Source organism: Mauremys reevesii, linkage group 18 (genome assembly GCF_016161935.1).
Source record: "Mauremys reevesii isolate NIE-2019 linkage group 18, ASM1616193v1, whole genome shotgun sequence".
Classification (NCBI taxonomy): Eukaryota; Metazoa; Chordata; order Testudines; family Geoemydidae; genus Mauremys; species Mauremys reevesii.
Window position 1 is genome coordinate 28,302,786 of NC_052640.1, and position 22,855 is coordinate 28,325,640.

General features: G+C 58.8%; 1 protein-coding gene across 2 annotated transcripts in view; it reads left to right on the forward strand.

The window, feature by feature from the left end:
* POLE (DNA polymerase epsilon, catalytic subunit) overlaps positions 1–22,855 on the forward strand; it is a 35,968-nt gene that overhangs the window by 6,508 nt on the left and 6,605 nt on the right. For both annotated transcript variants that reach the window (XR_005589561.1, XM_039505115.1), the window contains exons 12-39: positions 675–794; positions 1,568–1,700; positions 2,362–2,475; positions 3,140–3,352; positions 3,806–3,913; positions 4,359–4,487; positions 4,791–4,893; positions 5,023–5,169; positions 6,020–6,165; positions 7,444–7,592; positions 8,039–8,131; positions 8,376–8,520; positions 9,496–9,653; positions 13,948–14,143; positions 15,010–15,224; positions 15,477–15,579; positions 15,770–15,850; positions 15,932–16,054; positions 16,161–16,379; positions 16,648–16,857; positions 17,765–17,908; positions 19,269–19,409; positions 19,854–20,007; positions 20,091–20,197; positions 20,411–20,587; positions 20,985–21,208; positions 21,365–21,585; positions 22,371–22,575. Coding sequence is in view for 1 of the 2 variants with exons in the window: in XM_039505115.1 (XP_039361049.1) it covers positions 675–794; positions 1,568–1,700; positions 2,362–2,475; positions 3,140–3,352; positions 3,806–3,913; positions 4,359–4,487; positions 4,791–4,893; positions 5,023–5,169; positions 6,020–6,165; positions 7,444–7,592; positions 8,039–8,131; positions 8,376–8,520; positions 9,496–9,653; positions 13,948–14,143; positions 15,010–15,224; positions 15,477–15,579; positions 15,770–15,850; positions 15,932–16,054; positions 16,161–16,379; positions 16,648–16,857; positions 17,765–17,908; positions 19,269–19,409; positions 19,854–20,007; positions 20,091–20,197; positions 20,411–20,587; positions 20,985–21,208; positions 21,365–21,585; positions 22,371–22,575 (4,278 nt within the window). In the remaining variant the exon portion in view is untranslated. The remainder of the gene's footprint in view (positions 1–674; positions 795–1,567; positions 1,701–2,361; positions 2,476–3,139; positions 3,353–3,805; positions 3,914–4,358; positions 4,488–4,790; positions 4,894–5,022; positions 5,170–6,019; positions 6,166–7,443; positions 7,593–8,038; positions 8,132–8,375; positions 8,521–9,495; positions 9,654–13,947; positions 14,144–15,009; positions 15,225–15,476; positions 15,580–15,769; positions 15,851–15,931; positions 16,055–16,160; positions 16,380–16,647; positions 16,858–17,764; positions 17,909–19,268; positions 19,410–19,853; positions 20,008–20,090; positions 20,198–20,410; positions 20,588–20,984; positions 21,209–21,364; positions 21,586–22,370; positions 22,576–22,855) is intronic.

Genomic DNA, 22,855 nt, shown 5'->3' on the forward strand with positions numbered 1-22,855 from the left:
CCCTCCTTCATTTCCAGGGAGTCACAAGGTGACTGTGCAAGGCTGTTTTGATCCATGTTGAGTATCCAGCCACTGTATGTCTGGAACACCCTCTCTGAAGAGCTCTTTCTCCGTGCTGTGGGACTGATCAAAGCCAATGGGTCCCAGGCTACAGAGCCCTGCGGTGTGGGGGAGGTGGGGTGCAGAGCTGCGTCTCTCATGTTCCTGGCTTTGAAGCAGTGACCCTGGACGTTCCAATCTAGTTACTTCTGGCTTTCCAAGCCCTGCTCTGCCATCTGCACAGCCGCCTCTTGTCTCTGGTGTAGACACCACCGTGTTTATGTGCTGCTGCTCCCAAAACTGGTGGGGCAGTGAACAGAGAGGAAACTGCAGAGTGAGCTGGGAGAGCAGAGCAGTGGGGGGCTCTGTGCAGGTTGGGTTGGCTGACCATTGAGTTCTTCATTCAGATGCAGAACGTCACTGAGTAGCTGTGCCCATCCTCTGCGCAATGCTGTGCCGAGGGGACTCTTTGGGTTCATACTCGGAATGGTAGCTGGGAAGGGAAGGGGCAGGGAGGAGCTCTGGCTTACATGGTCCATAAAGGAAGCCAGGTTTGAAAGCACTTCTCCAGGGGAGGAGGGGTGAAGGTGCCTGTGTTTGTGTCCCCTCTGTACTATGCTCCGCCTTCTCCCCAGGCCCTTTGTGGAAGCCAGAGCAGCAGTGCATGGAATCAATATGTACCAAGAGATCGGATTCCAGAAGGACAGCCAAGGGGAGTACAAAGCCTCCCAGTGCATCCACATGGACTGTCTAAGGTACCAGACGCTGCCTCCCTTCTGTGCACCTGTGGCTCTGGGTTTGTAAATTGCCAGTTCCCGGAGGAGCGAGGACACTGGCCAGTGAGCTGCCCCTTGGGAGACGTTGCTCGCTGGCTTCATGCATGGTGCCTCGTTGCATTGGTGGGTCAGTCCGCTATTTGGCTGTTCCATGTCCAGTGCTGGGTATGCTAGGGCCTGGGTAGTGCAGCAAGCCAAGGCCTGGACCTGGTAGCTCAGGAGATATCTGCTAGCGCTCTGGCTTGGCTGATGGGTCCCAGAGGGGTTGGTCTCAGCCCATTGCCTAGCAGGCAGGTGATGGCATTCCAGCCTGTAGTCTGAGCTCCGGCACCCAGGAGAGGCGGAGGAGGGGCATTTGTGCACCGAGGCAAATCCTCCACAGAGAGCTGGAACGGGAGCGAGTGTTTTAGTTGGTCCAGTTCTATGGGACGGATCCACAGTCCGGATAACCACTCTCCTCCTGCTGGGAGTCCCAGGGTCCCGTCCTCTTCGCTCAGGGATTTAAAGTAGGAGGGCTGAGGTGTGCTGGGATTGGGGGGTGGGTTAAGAGTCGCAGAGGATGCAGATGAGCAGGATTGAGGGCACTGGCAGAGATGCCCAGCCCCTCCCCACACTAGGGCTGGCTCCTGGTACCTTGAACGAAGGCCATGCTCCCTCCCCCCACTTGTCTGAGTAATCAAGGTGCTGCCCGTGTGGTGCAGGGTGGCTCATGGCTTCCGTTCACAGGCTGGCGCTCTGGTTCCTTTCCCCAGGTGGGTGAAGAGAGACAGTTACCTCCCCGTGGGAAGCCACAACCTGAAAGCAGCAGCCAAAGCAAAGCTGGGTTACGACCCGGTGGAGCTGGACCCCGAAGAGATGTGCCGGATGGCTACAGAGGAGCCTCAGGTACTCTCTGCTCTGCAGCCTCTGCACCCAGTGGTCAGGAGACAGGCCCCGGGAAGCCACTGATCGTTTGGGCTAGTTCTTGGGGGGGATAAATGCCTTCGGCTAATGCAGTGAGCATGGAAGGAAGCCGGAGAGTCACTTTGGCCTCCTCTGTTTCTGGCAGCCTTGGATGGGGTTCCCATGTAATCAGCAGAGCCTGCCCAGGGCGGGGTGGGGGATTCCTCCTGGTGCTGTCATGTTGATTTCACTAACAGGGGACCTCTCACTCGTCTACAGCGAGTGACGCACTTGGGCCGTAGAAGTGCTGTGCAATGCTTCACTCCCACTACAGCTGGGGGGAAGGCTCCGTGTACACATGGACAGGGTGGGGCATCAGCTATGGGGCATTTGTGTGGACAGGAAGCAGCTCCCCACTCCCAGCACTATGGGGCATATGGGCAGCTATGTGGCAAGTGGCCCTTTCCCCTGTCCCCTCAGGGCTGAGGGGCCTCTGAGCATACAGCTCATAGAGAGCCTTTACTGTCTGTGACTGCCCGTTGCCCACGTCCCGCCGGGCTGTGGTGTGTGCAGTGGGGAACAGGCATGGGGCAGGCGTCGCTCTGCTAGACTCCTGTGCTCAGCTCCACTTGAACTAATCCAGCTCTTTGCTGTTTCCCATCAGACGCTGGCCACTTACTCGGTGTCCGATGCTGTTGCTACCTACTACATGTACATGAAGTACGTGCACCCGTTCATCTTCGCCCTGTGCACCATCATCCCCATGGAGCCTGACGAGGTGAGTGCTCAGGAGCCAGAGCCCAGGCTGGGCCAGGCAAAGGAGCTGAGTGCTCTGTGTCGGTGGAACACGGCCATGCTGGCAGAGGGTCCCCATTGCCAAGGGGCTGAGGCATGAGAGTAGACTCAGGGGGGAGGATCAATAGGGGCTGTGGCTCTGACAGTGCTCAGACGTGCTGAGCACTGGCAGCTCCCAGTGACTTCAGCTGGAGTTCTGAGCGCTCAGGATGTCTGCAGATCAGGCTCCCGCCAGTGTTACCCTGGGCTCTGGGCGTTTACCCAGTAGAGGGCACTCCCCTGGGCCAGGTTCACTCAGGGAGCTTTGGGAGCTGTCTGTGGGAGCAATTTTGAGGAAGTCTCTCTCTAATACTGGTGACGATGGGAGCGCTTGGAGATGCAGCATGGGCAAGTTCACGCCATGTAGGCCTGTCGTGAGCCCCAGCCACAGCTCTCTCCCAGTCACTAGTATAGGTGCAGTGTGCGAGGCTCTCCGAAGGGCAGGGTGTTCTCTGCTCCCCACTGTTACCACAAGCTGGGTGTTGCCAAGCCAAGCACCTTGTCTCGCTGACATGGTGCTGACACAGGGCTGGCTCCCCTGGGTTCCTGCGTGGCTCGGTCTTGGCCGTGTGTCCTGACGCCAATTCCCCCCACGTCTCTCCCTGCAGGTGCTACGGAAAGGCTCAGGGACGCTGTGCGAGGCGCTGCTCATGGTCCAGGCCTATCACGCCAACATCATCTTCCCCAACAAGCAGGAGCAGGAGTTCAACAAGCTCACAGAGGATGGGCATGTGCTAGACTCGGAGACCTACGTCGGGGGCCACGTGGAGGCGCTAGAGTCAGGGGTCTTCCGCAGCGACATCCCCTGCCGCTTTAAAATGGTGTGAGCCTAGGTGTGATCTCCCTCCCCCCATCTCTGGGGTGTAGAGAGCCCACCTGCCCCCCCCCCCCATTAGTAGTTACTTTCCCTCGTGTTTTCTGTTGTGCTGGGATCCTCTGGCTCTGGGCTCCTGAATCCAGACATAGCTCAGACGGGCAAAAACCTTTCCCCAGCTGGAACTAACAACCAGCCAAGCCAAAAGGATTGGATTTTGTCTCCTCATCACAGGCAAACGTGTGGCCCTTACCAAGGGGAGGGAAACACCCCCTAGAGTAAGCCGTAGGTTAGTGGGGAGAGTGGCTTGTGTCATGGATGCCTTCCGTTGTCCTAGGCCCAGAAACGGACAGCTCGGGAGGAGTTTGTAGTTGCTGTCCTCCCCCCGGCCAGGGAGGGAAGTCGGGTGAGAGGAGCTGGAGTCAGCCTCATAGTTACTGTCATTCCCATGTCCCCTCAGAACCCTGTTGCCTTCGACTTCCTGCTGCAGCGCGTGGAGAAGACCCTCCGGCATGCCATCGAGGAGGAGGAGGGTTTGCCACTGGATCAAGTCACCAACTTCCAGGAGGTAGCTTGGACCTAAGCCTGATTCCTGCCTACGTGGAGTGTGGCACGGCTTGGGGCCTGTAGGGGGTAGTACGTGGAATTTCTCTAGACAAGCCCATCTCCTGTTTGTGTGTGTGAGCATCATATAACCGCTCCTCTTTAGCTGTTGTTCTTTTAGCCCTGAGTTCCCTCCTCCCCCACCTGTGCCTGGCCCCATTCCCTTGTATGAAATAGTTGACATCAGAAACAGTCTCCTGTGACAGGCTAAGGGGAATCAGTGCTGGTGAAGATCAAAATGCAGCTCATTCTAAGCTTCGTGCTCCGTTGGCTCTTACTCCGGGTCCTCGTGCGCTTTGTGGTCATGGGAAGGTTGAGTACCTGTCCCTGTGGAGGGGAGGCCGTGCTGCGTGCTCAGCTCAATTGCTGATTCATTCCTGTCTGGTTTCTGCCTCTTCCCCTCACCACAGGTGTGTGATGAAATCAAAGTCAAGCTGAACTCCCTGAAGGACATTCCTAACCGGATCGAGTGTCCCCTCATCTACCATCTGGACGTGGGGGCCATGTACCCCAACATCATCCTTACAAACAGGCTGCAGGTGGGTAGCAGGCTGCCTCCTCCTGGGTTCGCATCCCAGTGGGACAGGGCTCAAAGACACTGCCTGCTTCCCAGCCAGCGAGAGCAAACTCCCTGCTCAGGAGGAAGTGCGGAAGCAGGGCTGGGTGCTGACGCCCAGTCGGGCATTTGGAAGGGCCTGCTATACCTACGGCTGCCAGCGGGTCAGAGGAGAGAGGCCTCTGAGGAGGCAGAGCTCTGAACCCAGTTGCTAGAGGCCTGGGCTGTAGGCCAAGCCGGGGGTAGAGCCAGGTTCTCTGATCTCTCTCTCTCTCTCTCTCTCCAGCCCTCGGCAATGGTGGATGAGGCCACATGCGCTGCCTGTGACTTTAACAAGCCAGGTGCCAATTGCCAGCGCCGGATGACCTGGCAGTGGAGAGGGGAATTCAGTGAGTGTTGCTCTGCTAGCAGAGGTCCCTTTGCTGTGCTATGCTGCAGGGAGACCCTGGAGCCTGGCCTAGGAACAGTCCTCCCCCGACTCCTGCTCAGACGTGCTCATGGCTGTCCTTCCCTTGCAGTGCCTGCGAGCCGCAGCGAGTACCACCGCATCCAGCAGCAGCTGGAGTCAGAGAAGCTGCCCCCGCTCTACCCGGACGGCCCACCCCGTGCTTTTCACGAGCTGTCCCGTGAGGAACAGGCTAAGTTTGAGAAGAAGCGACTGGCGGGTGAGAACGAGCTTAAAATGACATTTACTGAACTCTGAGGGCGTGGTATCTTGTGGTTCGGTTTGCTCCATCAGGGTGCTGAAGGGTCACTTCCCCTGAAGATATTTCTCCAGATTAACTCCCCCTGTTTGCCTAGTCCATGCTGGTACAATCTGCGGCTCTAAGGGATGACGCACTGCCAGCTTGTAATGTAGACACTGGCTACGCAGGCACAACTGGCTTTCGCCCTTCCACCTGTCATCATACACTCTCCTCTGCCCATGTGCTGAGTGTTCTTGTAACCGGCTGCTTCTTCCTAGCTGCTGAAGTTGGAGTTACGTTGTGTGCCAGGACAGATCACGTCTGCTCTCAGCAGGCTGTATGCCAGCTCTCTTCTGAGGTCCCCAGTGGGGCTGGGCAGTGAGTTTCTAGCCCTTTGGGTTGTGAAGAAAACCCTCCAAGGCTCCCTGCTGTAGTCTGTGGAGAGCGCTTTGGATTCTGTCTGAGACATGAACAGCCCCATTCATCTCAGATGAGTTTTAACTCTGAAACCTAATGATGAATAGCAATGTCAACACCGTGAGCATTTTTACTGCTTGGGAGGCACTGTTTAGCAAACCCATCGCCCTATTCTGGGGCTGTAGATGGAGCCTGGGTTTGAGGGTGGAGCGTGAGGAGAGCACCATCACTCTTCTTGTATGCCCCCCATCCTGACCCCTGTGTTGGCAGGTGCTGTTTCTCCCTGCTGTTATGGCCTGCCCCGGGCAAAGCTTAGCTGCTACCGCCATCCTCCTGTGTCCACCAGTCGGGGTGAGCGTCCGTGTGGGCACGCTGGTCTCTGGCTAAGCTGCTTCTGCTCTCTCCGGCACAGATTACTGCCGCAAGGCCTATAAGAAGCTGCACGTCACCAAGGTGGAGGAGCGCGTCACCACCATCTGCCAGCGGGAGAACTCGTTCTACGTGGACACCGTGCGAGCCTTCAGAGACCGGCGCTACGAGTTCAAGGGCCTGCACAAGGTGTGGCGGTCGGATCCCTCTGCCCTGGGTGTCACTGGGGGAGCCATGAATGCCCTTTTCCTGGAAGAGCTGATCTCTGCTTCCAGAAGCTGAGCATGAGCATCTGTGCTCAGGAGCTCAGGCCGGCTTGCTGAATCAGACCCAAGCTCAGAACAGAGACGGGTCCCTCCATGTGGCAATTCTGGGAGGGCCGAGGGGACTCACCGGGGTCTCCCCATTGATCCAGTTTACTCAGTAAGCAGCAGTGGTGAGGCATGAACAGCTCCAAGACCCAATCACTTGCTACACCAGTGAGCTGAGTGGCTGCATGTTTAGTTCATCTGGGATTTAGTCAACCCTGCACCTAGGCATCCTGTTTCCTTGCCTTGGGTTCACATTTAAACCGAGACAGCTGTGAGGTGAGAGGACTGCAGACTAGGGCCGGGCTGGGAGGGGAAGGCTGAGAGCTGGCTGAGGGAGAGGGGGACCCTAAGCGTACAAACTGCTCTAAAGGGGACCGGGATCGGCTCCCCTCCTCCCTGGAGGCAGGGAAATGCTGCAGCAGAGCAAAACAGCAAGAGGAATTTTCCTGTAGGCACTGGGGTGAGCTGGCTGTGGAGTCCCAGCTACGGGACATGGGGGCTGGGCTGTGGGTGCTTGTCGAAGGGAATGGCCCAGAGATGGGGGCTGGGAATCAAAGCCCATCGATTGGTTTTATTCCCTTTGCTGAGCCATGCGCTGCCTAAGACGCTTCAGGCCCAGAGAGCTGCAGCTCAGCTGTCAGCCTCTTGTGTGTCGCTGTCCGTCCCAACGCCAGTCGGGCCCCCAGCTGGGGGCGGTTGGGACCTGGTGTCCCTAATGCATGTAGGAAAAAACAAAAGACCCTTGAGTCTGTCTCCAGAACGGCTCCGCAAAGGCCCAAACCATCTTTTCCTTTGCCAACCCACATGGCTCTGCTGTTGGATTTTATCCTGTCTCCTCCCGCTGCACAGCTTGCTGCCATCTGTGCAGTGAGATGGGGGCAGAGCTGATCGGAGGTAGCTCGGCTGCTGTGTGACGTCTGTGAGGAGCGCGTCCTTCAGAGCCGAGCGGGAAGCAGGAAAGCGCCTCTCCATCTAGCATGAGATCTTGTTCCCTAGGTCCAGGTGAAAGGAATGTAGCGTCTAAGCAATTGATCCTGGCGCACCCATGCCGTACTGGGGGCTGTTATCTTGGGGAATAACTGGACACTGCTAATGTCTGTAGTGCCTAGGCAGGAGCATTCTGACCCATGTGCGGCTGTCTGTCTGTCTCGCTCAGGTGTGGAAGAAGAAGCTGTCTGCTGCCACAGAGATGGGAGATGCCACCGAAGTGAAACGCTGCAAGAACATGGAGATCCTGTACGACTCCTTGCAGCTGGCACATAAGTGTATCCTCAACTCCTTCTACGGCTACGTGATGCGCAAAGGGTGGGTGCTGCCTGCAGCCCTCTCCTCGGGGAGCTAGACACACGCTCCTCCCTGCCAGACCCCTGCTGGGAGAGGCTGCAGGAGGGAGGGTCACTCTTGTGATTCTGCCCCCTGCTTCCCCAGCTCCTCACTGGTTTCCAAGTCTGTGAGTGATCCCTGTACCACTCCCCTTACTGCTGTTTCTTATGGCAGCCCGCAGAGGCCAACCCAGAGCAAGACCCCTTGTGCTGGGCCCTGAACAACCAGCAATAGACAGTCCCTGCCTCGAAGAGCTTCCAGCCTAACCAGACAAGAGACGGGAGGGGAAGGGGATACAACCCATCGCTGGGCGTCACTCTCTTGCTCTTCGACCTTCCCTTCTGGGGCTCCTTGCCAGGCCCTTTTCCCAAAGGTTGGCATGAGCTCGCTGCCAGCCCTTGTTCATACCTGGCCCCTCTCTCCGCCAGGGCCCGCTGGTACTCCATGGAGATGGCCGGGATTGTCTGCTTCACTGGAGCAAACATCATCACCCAGGCCAGGGAGCTGATCGAGCAGATTGGGTAAGTGCCGGAAGGGGTAAATGACCCAGGGCATGGGCCTGTGGGTGGATTGGGGGAGAGGTCTTGGCTGCAGGACTGCCCCGGTGGGACACGTGGCATGAGGGCTTGTGAATCACGGCCAAGATGCGGGATACAAAGGCTCTGCCACCTGCAGGTTCTTCCATCCAGCTGCCCGTGTTAACTGCGCGGGCTCTGCGGAAAGGCCCTGCCCTTCTCTCTGCCAAGCTGTGCTCTCCCTTCCTAGGAGGCCACTGGAGCTGGACACAGATGGAATCTGGTGCGTCCTTCCCAACAGCTTCCCAGAAAACTTTGTCATCAAATCGACCAATGCAAAGAAGCCCAAGGTGACAATCTCCTATCCCGGTGCCATGCTGAACATCCTGGTGAAGGTAAATCCAGCCCCAGCATAGACCAGCTGGGAGGGGGTGGAGAGGGAAGGACAGGAGGGGAGACTCCAGCGGACCTGATCTTGGCCTTCACCCACGCGTGGAGCCAGTGAAGGTTGCTCTGCCTTCATTGGGAATTACAGGTGCTGGGGCACCCAGAGGGCAGCTTCTGATCCAATACCGCGAATGAACACGCCCTTGGAGCCTCACTTGCTGCTTGCCCAGTGCCGACCTGGGGAGTCATTAGCACAAGCCTGGCACCTTGAGGGTGGGGGAGAGAGTCCCAGAACCCCGCAGCGCGGTGCAGATACCAGCTCCTAGAGAGCAGGAGCCCAGGATTGGTGCGTGCATGTGTATGCACACGCTCCCTTCAGTCTGCACGCTGGCTGAGTGGCGCCATGACCCTGGTTGCTGGTTGCCAGCGTAGAGCCTGGCTTCAGCGACTGGAGTGCAGCATGCCCACCTCTGCTCCTCGCTGTAACATAGCGGGGGGCTGATGGCTGCCTACACCCCATTACTGCCTCGCTAAAGCCTCTGTCAGGACAGCCACTTTAACAAGCTCTCTGCCACCCTCTCCTCCTCTGGTCCAAACCCAGCGCACCCTGCTGCTGTCTGTCCAGCCCGCCCCGTGGCAGCCCCACACTGGCTGGAACCAGAGCGAGGTGCTTTGTAAAGCTTTTATGTTGTGTCCTGCTGAAGTGCAGATCAGGAGGCAAAACTCAGTCAGGCATCTCAGCTGGCTGGCAGGTCAATGCTCCACCTAGGGCCGTGGGAGTGTGGTTTGTCTGTGGGGAGCCAGGGTGGTGCCCATTACCCTGGTGAGGGAGCAGAGAGTGTTTGCTGTCCTTCCCTGCTCATTTGTGGGAGCAGCGGGTACTTGCGGGTCAGTCCTGGTGGGCGTGTTGGGGGAATGTCCCCCTTTCACCCCGCAGATTGCCAAGCCAGCAGGGAAGTGGTCCCATGACGCTGTGTTTACAGGAAGGCTTCACGAATGATCAGTACCAGGAGCTCGTGGACCCGGCTTCGCTCACCTACGTTACCCGCTCAGAGAACAGCATCTTCTTTGAAGTGGACGGGCCGTACCTGGCCATGATCCTCCCAGCCTCCAAGGAGGAGGGCAAGAAACTGAAGAAACGGTGAGTGTCACTTTGCTCAGAGGGAGGTGGGCAGGCTGGCTGTTTGCGCTCTCCTAGTCTGATAGGGCGTGAAGCAAGTCAGTCCCTGCTTCCTTACCTGCTCAGCGCTGCACAGAACGCAGGAAATGCAGCAGTCCAGATTCCAGCTGCAATGTGAACAAGGCTGAACTGACTTCACCAGCAGTACAGGGGGTGAGCCCGGCCTAGGGAGCATCTACTGTTAACTCTGGTTCACCCCCAGGAATGTGTCAAACGTGCCAGTAAGCCAGAAGAGTGCTTAGCATTGCTGGGGCAGCCTTAGCTCGTACGTTTTCTGGCAGAGATTTGAACTGGGCAGCCTCCATGTTACAGCCACAGAATCTTTTGAGTTATGTTGGACCCGATTCTCCTTTGACTTGCAGCCCAGGCAACTCCACTGAAACCTAGGAGCGTAAGAATGGCCGGATGGGCTTAAACCAGTGACCCATCTAGTCTAGTGTCCTTCAGAGGACAGAGCAAGGAAACTCACAACGTGCAGTTACGAAATACTCCTTCCCAGTGAGGAGAGTGTGGCTCAGAGCCTTTGGCTTAGATCCCTTCCAATTTCCTGTAACTCTGCTGTTCTCCTGAGCCTCACAAATATCTGATCCTCGTTTGAATCCCACTAACCTGGCCCCAGGGATGTGCTGTGGCAGTTCTTCTCCTGGATTTCCCGTCTGCCAGCTCAGCAGCAACAGGGCCCAAATGAGGTCTTTCCACCACTTTGTCTTGTACCGGCTTCATGGCTTTGGTGATCTTTAATCCTCTTTGTTCCGTGTCATTCTTCACCGTGTCTATCCAATGCATCCTTGGTCTTCCTCTGTTTCTAGTTCCTTGCACTCTGGTACGTATCCCCATGTGTGGTATCCTTCTTGAAGTGTCCAAACTGTCGTCGTCTTTCTTGAATCTTCTGTAACAGCGTTATTTCTTGCCCTAACCATTTTCTTCTCTTTGTTTTCTGCAGTTTTCCGTTTTCCCCTCAGGCAGTTCATTTCTGCAGTCAAGATCTTTTGTTCATCGGCTTTTCTCATACTCCAGCAGTATTGGCATGAGGGAGCCTCAGATAGGTTGGCTTCTGCTTTTATCAAAATGTCTTTACCCTTCTGCAAGATCTAGAGTTATCCCAATGTGGTAACAGCTAGACAGTCATCTTGTTATCTTCCCAAATCCTGTTCTTCAATACTAGTCCTCCAAGGTACACTGTTTGTTCTAGTTCTTTCTCCTCCAAGTTTGATCTTTACCTCTTTCTCTTGTCTTCCAGTCTTCTCCATGCTGATCTTCAATCCAAATGTTCTGCTGTCCCAGCTGACCTCATCGCTTATTCTCTATAAATCATCCTAGGTCAATGCTGAGAGTCAGTATCCTCCACGAATTGAAGGCTATGCACTGTCCTACCATGTAACATGACTCCTCCCATTTCATCTGTCAGTGCTACAGCCATGACTGCATCCAGTACCAAGATCTGATGAGAGCGTCCATCCTTGTCTCACTTCTACAGATGCCCTGCACCATTCCATCTGCTTCTTTTCTGCTCTCACCACACGCAAAAACTTGCTGTGGATGTTTGCTCCATTCTTCATGGATGCCATACTTTCTCATAGCTTGCCATAACCCTCTCTGCCAAATGCAACCAAAAGACTCTGAAGTCTGTTGTGACAGGTTTGGCTTTGTTCTAGGTACTTGTCTGATATCTGTCTCGTCACAAATAACTGATCTATTGTGCTTCATTCATCCTGGTTGAAATCCAGCCCATTTCTCTGCAAGCGCTGCTTCCATAGACGACTTTGTTCTCGTCTGCAGTGTGTTGGGGAATGCTTTCCTGGCACACTCAATGAGCTGGTTCTTCTGTCATTGCTCCATTGACTCATATCAGTCCTATTACCGCTTCTCCCTGTTCGCTTGGCACTTGCTGCATGTAGACCTGTGCCTGGCTTGTGCATCACCTTCACTGTGTGTTCCTTTCCTGCTTGCAGCAGCTCTGAGCTTACGTTGGCACCTTTTTCCTTTTCAAACTGCCTATCAAGATCTTTTGCTACTTCTAAGAATTCCAGCATCTGTTCTCCCTGGTTTGTGCTGAGGAGCTTCTCCAGGAGGTTTCCCCCACGTGTTCTGCACGTGGTACAGCTCTCCAAAGTGTTCTTTCCATCGCTTACTCTTTGCTTATTCACCCCCAGTTACTGTTCCACACTTGTCTTTCACTGCCGACATCTTCATCTCATCTGTCCCCCTATAGTACTAATTTGTCTTGTATTGAAATATAACACCTGTGTCACATTTCTCTTCATGGATTCTTCTGCTTCCTTACATTGTTCTCTTCTCCAGTTGCTTCTGTCTCTTTGCTTCCTGTTTTGTCTCTCTGGTCAGCCAACTGTACTCAGCTCTTATACTTACATCATCCTTTTCATTCTCCCTTAGCTTCCTACGCTTGTCACTGTACTGCAGCATTTCATCTGCCTTGCAGCCCAACACTTATTCACCCACTCTCATAATCCCATTTTGTACACGGTTCCCATGTCTCTTCAACATTCATTTCTTCTTTTAGCAGAGACGTGATGTTTTTCCACATGACGTCTTTTTAGTCTTTCCTGATATCCAGCTCTTTCACTTGGTCTGCATCATGGGTCTTGGGTTTCGGCACTTCTTCGATTTCTCTCAGCCTCAACCTTATTGATGCCAGGACTAATTTATGATCTGATCTGCTAACAGCCTCAGATGATCTCCACACTTGATTTATAGCTGCAATTCACAAATACAAAGTCTGTCATGTTCTTCGTTTGCCCCTCAGGTGATATCCATGTCCACTTCCTCTGCCACCACCTTTGTTGAAATAGTGTGTTCGTTATCACCAGGCTGTTACTTAGGCTACTAAATTTCTGCCTTTCTCCTCTTCTGTTTTCTTCATCTACCTCTGTCTATTGCTCCAGCGCAGGAATTCTAGTCTGATCCTACTTTTGCTTTAAAATCTCTTGAAACTCCTTGTATTGTTTTCTGTAGATCTTTATAAAATTTGTCAATTTCTTCCTTGGGCACAGCTGAGGTTGGTGGATATATTCGTACTGTTGTAACTGCTCAGATTTGATTCTGAATCTCATCTTTGATGTACAAGGAGATAGCAAGTTCCTGTAAGAACCTGGCTTGCCTTCAGCTTTAGCAGCAATGCAACTCCATTCTCATGCCCGCCATCTTCTTTTCCCGCTGTGGGTGTCGCATTTGCATCACGGTAAAATTCACCTTTGCCTTCCCATCTCATTTTCATATTCAGGGAATCCAGTCGGGCCTGCCAATGCCTGTTAAACTGAAGGGCCATCTCCTTGCTCAACCCCGCTCAGTTCCTGTTTGCAAGTAACTTGTAGCCTTCTCCCCCTCCCTCCAGTCCATCACCATGGAAACCAGTGTGATGTCGAGCACCCTGGGCTCCTTGAGACCAAGTAGCTGCAGGATGGGGGCAGGTGCAGTTGCTGATCTGGGTGGGCACCTTGGCCTATCACACATTGAACCAACTGCTGCCCAGAGGCCCTGCCAACATGTCCCATAGTCACATGGATGGTGGAGGGCCTTCCATAATTCTCTGCATTCACGCTTCCCTGGACACTCTGGTGTGGGACTGACCCTCCTTTGGCATCTTCAGAGTGATGTGGATACTCATGACCTCTGCTCCATGCACCCAGCTTGCTTGGAGAGCGTGGCCCTGGGAGGCTCGAGCCGGTTTGTGTCCACCCATGTGCACTGGTGATTGGCTGGGGCAGGGATGCGAACTGCAGAGAGAGCCGGGGCTGGCAGTTGGAGGGATGTGTCTTTGTAATGAGTGATGCTGCAGCATCTCTCCTCCCTGATTGCGCCATCAGCTTCCTCTGCCCCTTCACAAGCAGGCAGCTTCCTCATCCTCCCTGGGAAGCTCTCCAGAGCTCCGCCCTGCTTTCCTCACCCTCGTCCTGCACCATCCACTTCTCAGCTCCCTAGGCATGGAGCAGTGTCCCGTTCAGTATCCACCCCCTGCCTGTTCTGTCCCACATAACTCCTGACGGCCCTTCCGTGCCTGAAGCGTTCCGGTGAGAAACGCTCCCAGCTGGCAGCTCCGTGGAGCAGGGCTCTGTTACCGCTCAGCGCCTTGACTTTGAGCTGCGTGAATTTGGGTTTATTTTCTAGCACCCCAGACCTTGGCCAGCCTGGCAATGCGGCTGGGGGTGTCCAGGAGCACAGCGAGGCCCATCTCCACTGGCAGGGAAAGGACATGCCCTGGAGTGCTGGGCGGTCTCTCACGAGCGCTGTCTCCCAGGTACGCGGTGTTCAATGAGGACGGGTCCCTGGCTGAGCTGAAGGGGTTTGAAGTGAAGCGGCGAGGGGAGCTGCAGCTGGTTAAGATCTTCCAGTCGTCGGTGTTCGAGGCCTTCCTGAAGGGCACCACGCTGGAGGAGGTCTATGCCTCCGTGGCCAAGGTGGCCGACTACTGGCTGGATGTGCTTTACAGCAAGGTGAGTGCCCAGCCTCTTGCTTCTCTGTGCTGCAGTGTGGGCCCAGGAGTGGAGATGGGCGCAACCCCCTGGATGGGAGGACAAGGGATGCACTGGTGCCCTGCCGTCAGGAGCTAAGGGAGAGCAGCAAGGGGAGGACGGACGCTTTCTCCAGCGACCTGCTTGTCCCCTTGTTTCCCCGAGGGCCATCCCAGCTCTATGGCTTTGGTTCTCTCTGCTGCTCCTGACGTTGGAGGAGAACAGGACCTGTCGGTGGCCTGTGTTTGCGGCACTCCCTTGGCGGCTGCTGTAGTCTGTGTTTGGGCTAATATTTGCCCTTCTTCTCCAGCAGCTCCCATCCCGGGATGAGTATAGCCCCCTCCCCAGAGCTGGAGAAGAAGGGCGAGTTCTCCCGGCAGGGCAGTGCTGCTCAGCTCTCACTGGGTTCATTTTGTGGGGACCCTCGCCGGGTAGGATGTGGCCAGTGGGGCTCTGTGGAGTCTGGCCACCTTCCCTGGGTCAGAATTGGCGAGCGCTGACATGGACAAAGCCAAGCAATTGGGCAGAGTGGGTGACCCGAGGAAACAAAGGGGGCACAGGGTCCCCAAGGGACACTTGGGAGCTTCCAGTGGCCACTCTCGTGCCTGATCAGGATGATAAATGGCCCTAAATTGCCATAACATGACAGTGTAAAACAGGGCTGTCCCCAGACACACACCCACCAGCAAGCCAAGCTGTAGTCAGTGTGTTGTTGGTATGCTTCAGATTGTAAGCACCGAGGCAGAGCGAGGCTCGTATAGCGTCCCCCTCCCCCACATAGAGGACTGTATGCTCCTGCAGCACTAGCTGATAGCAACAGGGATCCCACAGACGCGCTCTCTCCCCAGGCTGCCAACATGCCGGATTCTGAGTTATTTGAGCTGATTTCCGAGAACCGCTCCATGTCCCGCAAGCTGGAGGATTATGGGGAGCAGAAATCCACCTCCATCAGCACGGCCAAGCGCCTGGCCGAGTTCCTGGGGGATCAGATGGTGAAGGACGCTGGGCTGAGCTGTCGATTCATCATCTCCAAGAAACCGGAAGGGTCCCCTGTTACCGAGAGGTAAATCTGCTTTGAGAGGCACTGGGGCTCACCACAGAGGGCCTGTGGCGAGAAGTCTCTGCCGGCGGAGGCAGACCATAATGAAGGCATGGGGGTAAGATGGCGCCTGTACCTGCCTGCTGCAATGAGCCCTAATGGGATGCTCTGGGGAGGGGGGCGAGCCATGACGCCCCTCGGCCTCCCTGCAGGCTCGGGGAGGGAGTTTTGTGCTGCCAGCACCCAGTGGGTGATGAGTGCTCTCATGTGCCCCAGGGCCATCCCGCTGGCCATCTTCCAAGCCGAGCTCACCGTGCGGAAGCACTACCTCCGGAAATGGCTGAAGAGCCCCTCCCTGCACGACTTCAACATCCGGACGGTAAGTGAGCCGGAGACACCGGTACCGACTGCCCATCACTGGCACCCGACGAGGGGTGTGGCTAGCACATGGGCACAGAGGGGCTGTGCGCACCCAGACTCCCTGCGGCTGTGCCTCTCAGCAAGGCGTAGCTAGGGAGCCTGCTGCTCTGCCTTCCCCAGTGCTAACTGCCACCCTGTCCTGCCCCCAGATCCTGGACTGGGACTACTACATCGAGAGACTGGGCAGCACCATCCAGAAGATCATCACCATCCCTGCGGCACTGCAGCAGGTGAGGGGGCGGCTGGGCCTGGAGGGGCTGGGCCCCTGGCCTCTCGCCCTGTGGCTGGCGTGACAGACCATGTCTCTGCAGGTGAAGAACCCCGTGCCCCGCGTCCGACACCCCGACTGGCTGCACAAGAAGCTCCTGGAGAAGAATGACGTGTACAAGCAGAAGAAAATCAACGAGCTGTTCACTAGTGAAGGCAAGAGACAGGTAATGGGGGTGGGGCTGAGACACAGCAGGGGGACTGGCCGATGCTGTTTGCCTAGGCCACGTGGGGCCCTGTCTGTTCCCACCCCTGCCCTTGTTCCCACCCCAGGTCACCGCCAACCAGCCCCAGGAGGGCACCCCCTGCACACAGGTTGCCGACATGGAGGATTTGGGGGCTGCCAAGCCCGTGCAGCCGTCGGTTCCTATCGCCAGTAAGCGCAAGCGGGTCCTGGTGGCAGGGGAGAGCCAGGAGATGTCTCAGAACCTGGAGCTGACCCAGTCCTGGCGGGAGATCCTGGGCCCGCCCCCGCCCACTGGCACCACCAAGGTAAAGATGCTCCGGTGGGAGGCAGGGCAATAGCTATGAGATGCTCACTTGTCTGGGGAGCAGAGGGGGCAGCGGTGGGGCGGGGGGGGGGAGGCTTAGCCCAGCTCCATCGCCACGCCCCAGAGCCTGTCCTGCTGGGTTGTTGGAGCGGCTGGGTGGTAGCACATATCCATATCCCAGGGGATTGCCCTGACCGTGCTGGGTGTGTTTGCAGCTAATAGTCCCGCCATGATCCTGGCCCCAGTCACCCCCCTTTGCTCTCCCCCAGGAGGAGCGCCTGGCCTGGCTCCGGTACCACAAGAAGAAGTGGGAGCTGCAGGCGCGGCAGCGCCAGGCCCGCCGGAAGAAGCGGCGGCTGGAGGATGGGGAGGTGGTGCTGGGCGGGGGCGTGATCCGGGATGGGCTCTCCAAGGGGCTCGGCAGCTACCTGCGCAGGACAGCGCGCAGCATCCTGGACCTGCCCTGGCAGATCGTGCAGGTACCAGGCAGCAGGAGGGGGGTGTCTCTGCTGGGTCCGTCACGGGTGCTCAGCCTCCGCTTGGAAATCCCTCCTGCAGACTCCCAAGCTGGTGAATCCCTGGTGGACCAGGCGGGATCTCCCAGCCCAAGGGCCAGGTGGCTCTGTATGGACACGAGCTCCCCTGGCAGAGAGGGGGCTCGACCCATTGTCCCTGGCCAGGATTGCTGGGTGGGAGAACCCGGCTCATCCCCTGTGGTGCTGCCATCGAGCCCAGCTCACTGGGGCGGGGAGGAAAATGGTGTCTGGACCTTGGCCTGGACTGTGGGCTCCTCCTTCCGTTTGGGCGCCCAGCCTCTTGCTGCTGCAGTGCCCGTCGTGGCCTTTGAAAGCCCCTGGCTGGCCTGGAACTGCAGCCTGAGCATGTGACAGTGATCCGCACCTGGCCCAAGCACAGAATGCCTGGCCAGGGGCCGGCGCTGGCCAGGATCTGCTGGCCCTTGTCACGGGCTCCGAGCAGACAGCCCTGGTGGCATGTGTGCGGGCAAGGTGCGGTGTCATGGACTGGAGGCTCCCTGGGAGCAGACCTCAGTGGGGATCTCCCCTGGCTCAGGGCCTGGCTTTGAGCTAGGAGGCTTTGGCCTCCAGCCCCAGGAAGAGAGCACCCCGGGGGGCAGTAACTGAGCACGTGCAGGGGATCAGGGGGGCAAAGGCGCGGCATGGCCAGAACGCCCCTGCCTCTCAAGTCCCACGGTTGAGAAAACATCCAGTGTGGCTGGCGGCCCCAGAGGGAGCGGTTCTCTCGAGGCAGGTGCCCGGGGTTCAGGGGGGTATCCTGAGCGGGGGGCCCTACAAGCCCCTGGGGGAAGAGTGAGTAACAGTGCGCGCTGCCTCCCACCGGGCCTCTGAGCCGCCTTCCCGCCTGCAGGTCGCTGAGACCAGCCAGCCGGGGCTGTTCCGGCTGTGGGCCGTCATCGGGAGCGACCTGCACTGCCTCAGGCTGAGCGTCCCGCGTGTCTTCTACGTCAACCAGCGCGTGGCCAAGCCCGAGGAGGGAGCCGCCTACCGGAAGGTGAGGGGGCAACCTCGGCTCTGCCAGCTGCACACGGGCAATGGGTCAACTGCCCGGGGCGGGAAATCCTGTCAGCTGGAGGCCGAGTGCAGACAGCTTCCTGTGCGGGGCCCTCTACCCAGCTCGGCCAGCGCCCCTCAGTCCTGCCCCACAGCCCCCGCCCGGCCAGCGCCCCTCAGTCCTGCCCCACAGCCCCTCCCCCCACTGCTCGGCCAGCGCCCCGCAGTCCTGCCCCACAGCCCTCCCCACTGCTCGGCCAGCGCCTCAGTCCTGCCCCACAGCCCCTGCTATCCCAGCCTTGCCCCGCCCCACCCACTGCTCTGCCAGCGCCCCTCAGTCCCAATCCACAGCCCACTACTGTCCCAGCCCTGCCCCCCAGCTCTGCCAGCGCCCTTCAGTCCTGATCCACAGCCCCTGCTGTCCCAGCCCTGCCCCTCAGACCCGACCCACAGCCCCCTGCTCTCCCAGCTCCGCGCCCATCCGCCCCCCCGCACTGCTCGGCCAGCGCCCTTCAGTCCTGCCCCACAGCCCCTTCCCCCACTGCTCGGCCAGCGCTCCTCAGTCCTGACCCACAGCCTCCTGCTGTCCCCGCCCTGCCCCCCCCAACAGCTAGGCCAGCGCCCCTCAGTCCCAATCCACAGCCCACTACTGTCCCAGCCCTGCCCCCCAGCTCTGCCAGCGCCCCTCAGTCCTGCCCCACAGCCCTCCCCGCCCGGCCAGCGCCCCTCAGTCCTGCCCCGCAGCCCTCCCCACTGCTCGGCCAGCGCCCCTCAGTCCTGCCCCACAGCCCCTCCCCCCACTGCTCGGCCAGCGCCCTTCAGTCTCAACCCACAGCCCGCTAGTGTCCCAGCCCTGCCCCCCCACTGCTCTACCAGTGCCCCACAGTCCCAATCCACAGTCCCTGCTGTCCCAGCCCTGCCCCGTCCCCCCACCCCACTGCTCGGCCCGCACCCCTCAGTCCTAACCCGCAGCCCCTGCTGTTCCAGCCCTGCCCCCCCCAGCTCTGCCAGTGCTCCTCAATCCCAACCCGCAGCCCCCTGCTCTGCCAGCCTTGCCCCACCTCCTGCTGTCAGCACCCCTCAGTCCAGACCCACAGTCCCCTGCTATCCCAGCACTGGCCTACTGAGCAGAGGCGGGCAGTTATGGTGATTTTGAGATGTGCACAGTGGATGAATCCACTGGACTCCTTTCCGCGGGGGAGTGGGCTAGTGCTGGGAGGTGGGTGGCCTGTTCAGCCAGGCCCTGAGCCAGTTCTGGGAGTAGCTGTAGTTCTGTAGCTCTCCTGGGGGCGTCTGGGGCTCCCCCAGCCCATGGGAGGGGTGCAGACTGGCGGACGGTTGTGTGTGCATCTTCCTGGCAGGTGAACAGGGTCCTGCCCCGCTCGAATCTCCTCTACAACCTGTACGAGTACTCCGTCCCCGAGGACATGTATCAAGAGCACATCAACGAGATCAACGCCGGCCTGTCTGCCCCGGACATCGAGGGGGTGTACGAGACTCAGGTGACCGCGCCTGGTACCCACCGGGGTTCTGCCCCCAGAGACAGACGTGGCTCCTAAACTGCTGGCCAAACCTGGCCTCAGCCGGGGGATGGGAACACAGGCTCCCGTGGCCCACTCGGGTGTTACCCCAGCCTGCCTGAGGCCTGGGAGCCCCCTGCCTGCAGCATCAGGTGTCCTGTCGCCGGCTCAACAGGGCTCTCCCTCCAGGGAAATGCAGCAGCATGTGCCACCCCTCTTCCCTGGGAGCTGTGGGGTGAGGGGAGGGGAAGCAGGTCGCCAAGTGAGATCACACAGGGAAATGGGGCAGGGCAACAGAACTGCCTGAGCGAGCCACGGTCCCTCCCCCTCTGGCCCCCCTGCACCCACGTGAAGAGCTGCTGGCCCAGTGTCCGAGCCTGTGCCCGGGGCTTCCTAGGGAGGCTGACGAGCTCTGCCCCTCCCCAGGTGCCATTACTGCTGCGCGCTTTGATCCACCTGGGCTGCGTGTGCATGGTCAGCAGGCAGCTGGTCAGGCACCTCACCGGCCGCGAGGCTGAAACCTTTGCCCTGGAGCACCTGGAGATGCGCTCGCTGGCCCAGTTCAGCTACCTAGAGCCAGGTAAGGCCCGAGGCTGGGTGTGTTGGCAGGAGGGCTGCGGGGCCCAGCCCCACGGCTCTGACCTGTCTGCTCTGCGTTCCTAGGGAGCATCCGGCACATCTATCTCTATCACAATGCCCAGGGCAGCAAGGCGCTCCTTGGCCTCTTCGTCCCATCGCAGCGCAAGGCCTCTGTCTTCGTGCTGGACACGGTAAGGGGGGGCTGCGGGGTGTCTTTAGAGGGGCTGGGGCGTTCTGCGCTGCGCTGGATCGTGGCTTCCCAGTGGGCTCCAGCAGGAGCACGGCAGCGTTGTTCTCCAGACCCCTCTCAGCACAGAGAAATGCAGCGTCTGGAGCCGCTGGCCCCTGGATGTGAGGACTGGGGGCCCTGCTCCCCCCTGACCTGCTCTCTCTCTTTGGCACAGGTGCGCAGTAACCAGATGCCAAACCTCACCAACCTGTACTCGTCAGAGCGCAGCGCCATGCTGGAGAAGGTGGGCGAGGAGCTGCTCCCTCCGGACAAGCACACCTTCGAGGTGCGAGCCGAGACCGACCTCAAGACCGTTTCCAGGGCCATCCAGCGCCTGCTGCTGGGCTACAAGGTAGGAGCCACCCCCGGGCTTGGCTAGACACGCAGGCGCGGCAGCAGACCGTAGGCGGGTGGCCCAGCACTTTACACCCACCCCCAGGCCCTGGCTGGCCAGCCATCGCCCTAGCCTGGTGCGGTCCCTCCCCGTGCAGGACAAGCCTTGCAGCTAGGCCTCCCAACTCGTTCCTTGGGGCCACTCCCCACGGCCTCTGCTCCCAGCCGCGGTGACCAACGCGATGGAGAGGTGGCAGAGGGGGACCCGCCAGCTCTGCAGGGTGCTCTGACCCGCTGCAGGGGCAGGCGTGATCAGCCATGGGCACTCGCTGGCCAGGCTGCAGTTTCTCCACGTAGGCAGAGGCCTCCGCACCCCCGGCCCCAGCCAGCCCCAACTCCCCTCCCGCCCCATGCAGGACGAGCGCCGGGGCCCCACGCTGATCGCTGTGCAGTCCAACTGGGACGTGAAGCGGCTGGCGAGCGGGATTCCCATCTTTGAAGAGTTCCCCTTGGTTCCCGTGCGGGTGACGGATGACATCAGCTATGCCGTCCTGGACTGGCAGCGCCATGCTGCCCGCCGCATGATCCGCCACTACCTCAACCTGGACACCTGCCTGTCCCAGGCCTTCGAGATGAGCAGGTGAGCCGCTGCCGCGCCCCCGTCTGGGGACAGGTGCCTGGCACAGTGGGAGGGCCGGGGTTGGCTCTGTCCTGTGCCCCCGAGATGGGGCAGGCCAGTGTCAATCGCTGTCTCTGTACCTGGGCTGAGCTCTGCCCCTCGCCTTCCCCGCCCCAGGTACTATCATATCCCCATCGGGAACCTCCCCGACGACATCTCCACCTTCGGCTCCGACCTCTTCTTCTCCCGCCACCTGCGTCGCCACAACCACCTGCTGTGGCTCTCACCAACGGCCCGCCCGGACCTTGGGGGCAAGGAGGCGGACGACAACCGGCTGGTCATGGAGTTCGACGACAGAGCCTCGGTGGAGATCAACAACCCGGGCTGCTATTCCACCGGTGAGGAGGGTGCTGCGGGTGGGGAGCCACTGGCCCACAATGGGCTGCCATCCTCTTGGCTAAGCCAGGGTCAAGGTGGTTGATACTGAGGCTGGTTTATGGTGAAAAGTGACATTGGGCATAGCTACGTTGTGAACCCACCCCCTCCGCCTGATGCAGCCATGCCGACATAGCCCCGGTGTAGACACAGGGTAACTGAGAAACCCCGTCTAGAAGTGTAGGCTGCATCTGTACTATGGGCTGTGCTGGTCTCTGGAGACGGGAAATCCCCAGGGAATGCCGGGGGCTGCAGGCACCCCCATGGTCACCCCGGCTGTCCTCGGAAAGTCAGCCCATTATTGTGAAACCTTCAGAACCAGGCAAAACGAGCCAGAGGCTGAATAACACCGAACAGGCTGCCCGGGCCAGTGTCCCTGCGACTGAGACACTGAGCTGAGCCTCTTTAAATGCCAGGAAATAGCAAAATCCTGGCTGCGGCTAGCGACTGATCAGCCAGCTAGCGGTTGTGCAGACCCAGGCGGCTGTCCTGCCTCACCTGAAACGGTACAGGGCCCTCCCTCTCCACAGCAGCCACTGCTCCAGATAACCGGCCCCTACCACCCACCCCACCCTCCCAAGCATCGTTCTGTACAAAGCCACAGGGTACCTGTACACTGCAACAGTTGCACTGTAAATAGCTCCACGCGGGGTTCGCTTGTGTTGAACCATTGACTTCAGTGGGGCCAGGAGTTCACCGTGCTGGGGCCAGGGAACTTCCCTCCTGCTGACAGGCTGCTTGTATACAGTGTGCCTGGAGCTGGACATCCAGAGCCTGGCTGTGAACACCATCCTGCAGTCCCATCACATCAACGACATGGAGGGAGCCTCCAGCATGAGCATCAGCTTCGACGTGATCCAGCAGGCGTCTCTCGAGGACATGGTGACGGGGAACCAGGCCGCCAGCATCCCAGCCAGCTACGACGAGACCGCCCTCTGCTCCAACACGTTCAGGTGTGGCCACGCGGCCAGCGTACGGGCCAGGCGCTCTGCGAGGAGACGCCTAGCAGGGGCTGAGGGGTGTTTGCCTGCCCAGCAGGTGTCTTGGAGCAGCTGTTCGAAGGGCATGGCTGGGGGTAGCCAGGAGCATGACTCTGGGCTCCGGGGACAGGGACCTTCCCCCATTCCCCAGGCCTGTAGGTGTCGGCAGAGGGGACCTGGAGGTTTGGCCTACGCAGGGACACCAGAGTGCTGCCCTTGTGGGTGGGGGGTGGGCGCTGCTGGGTTCCTCCAG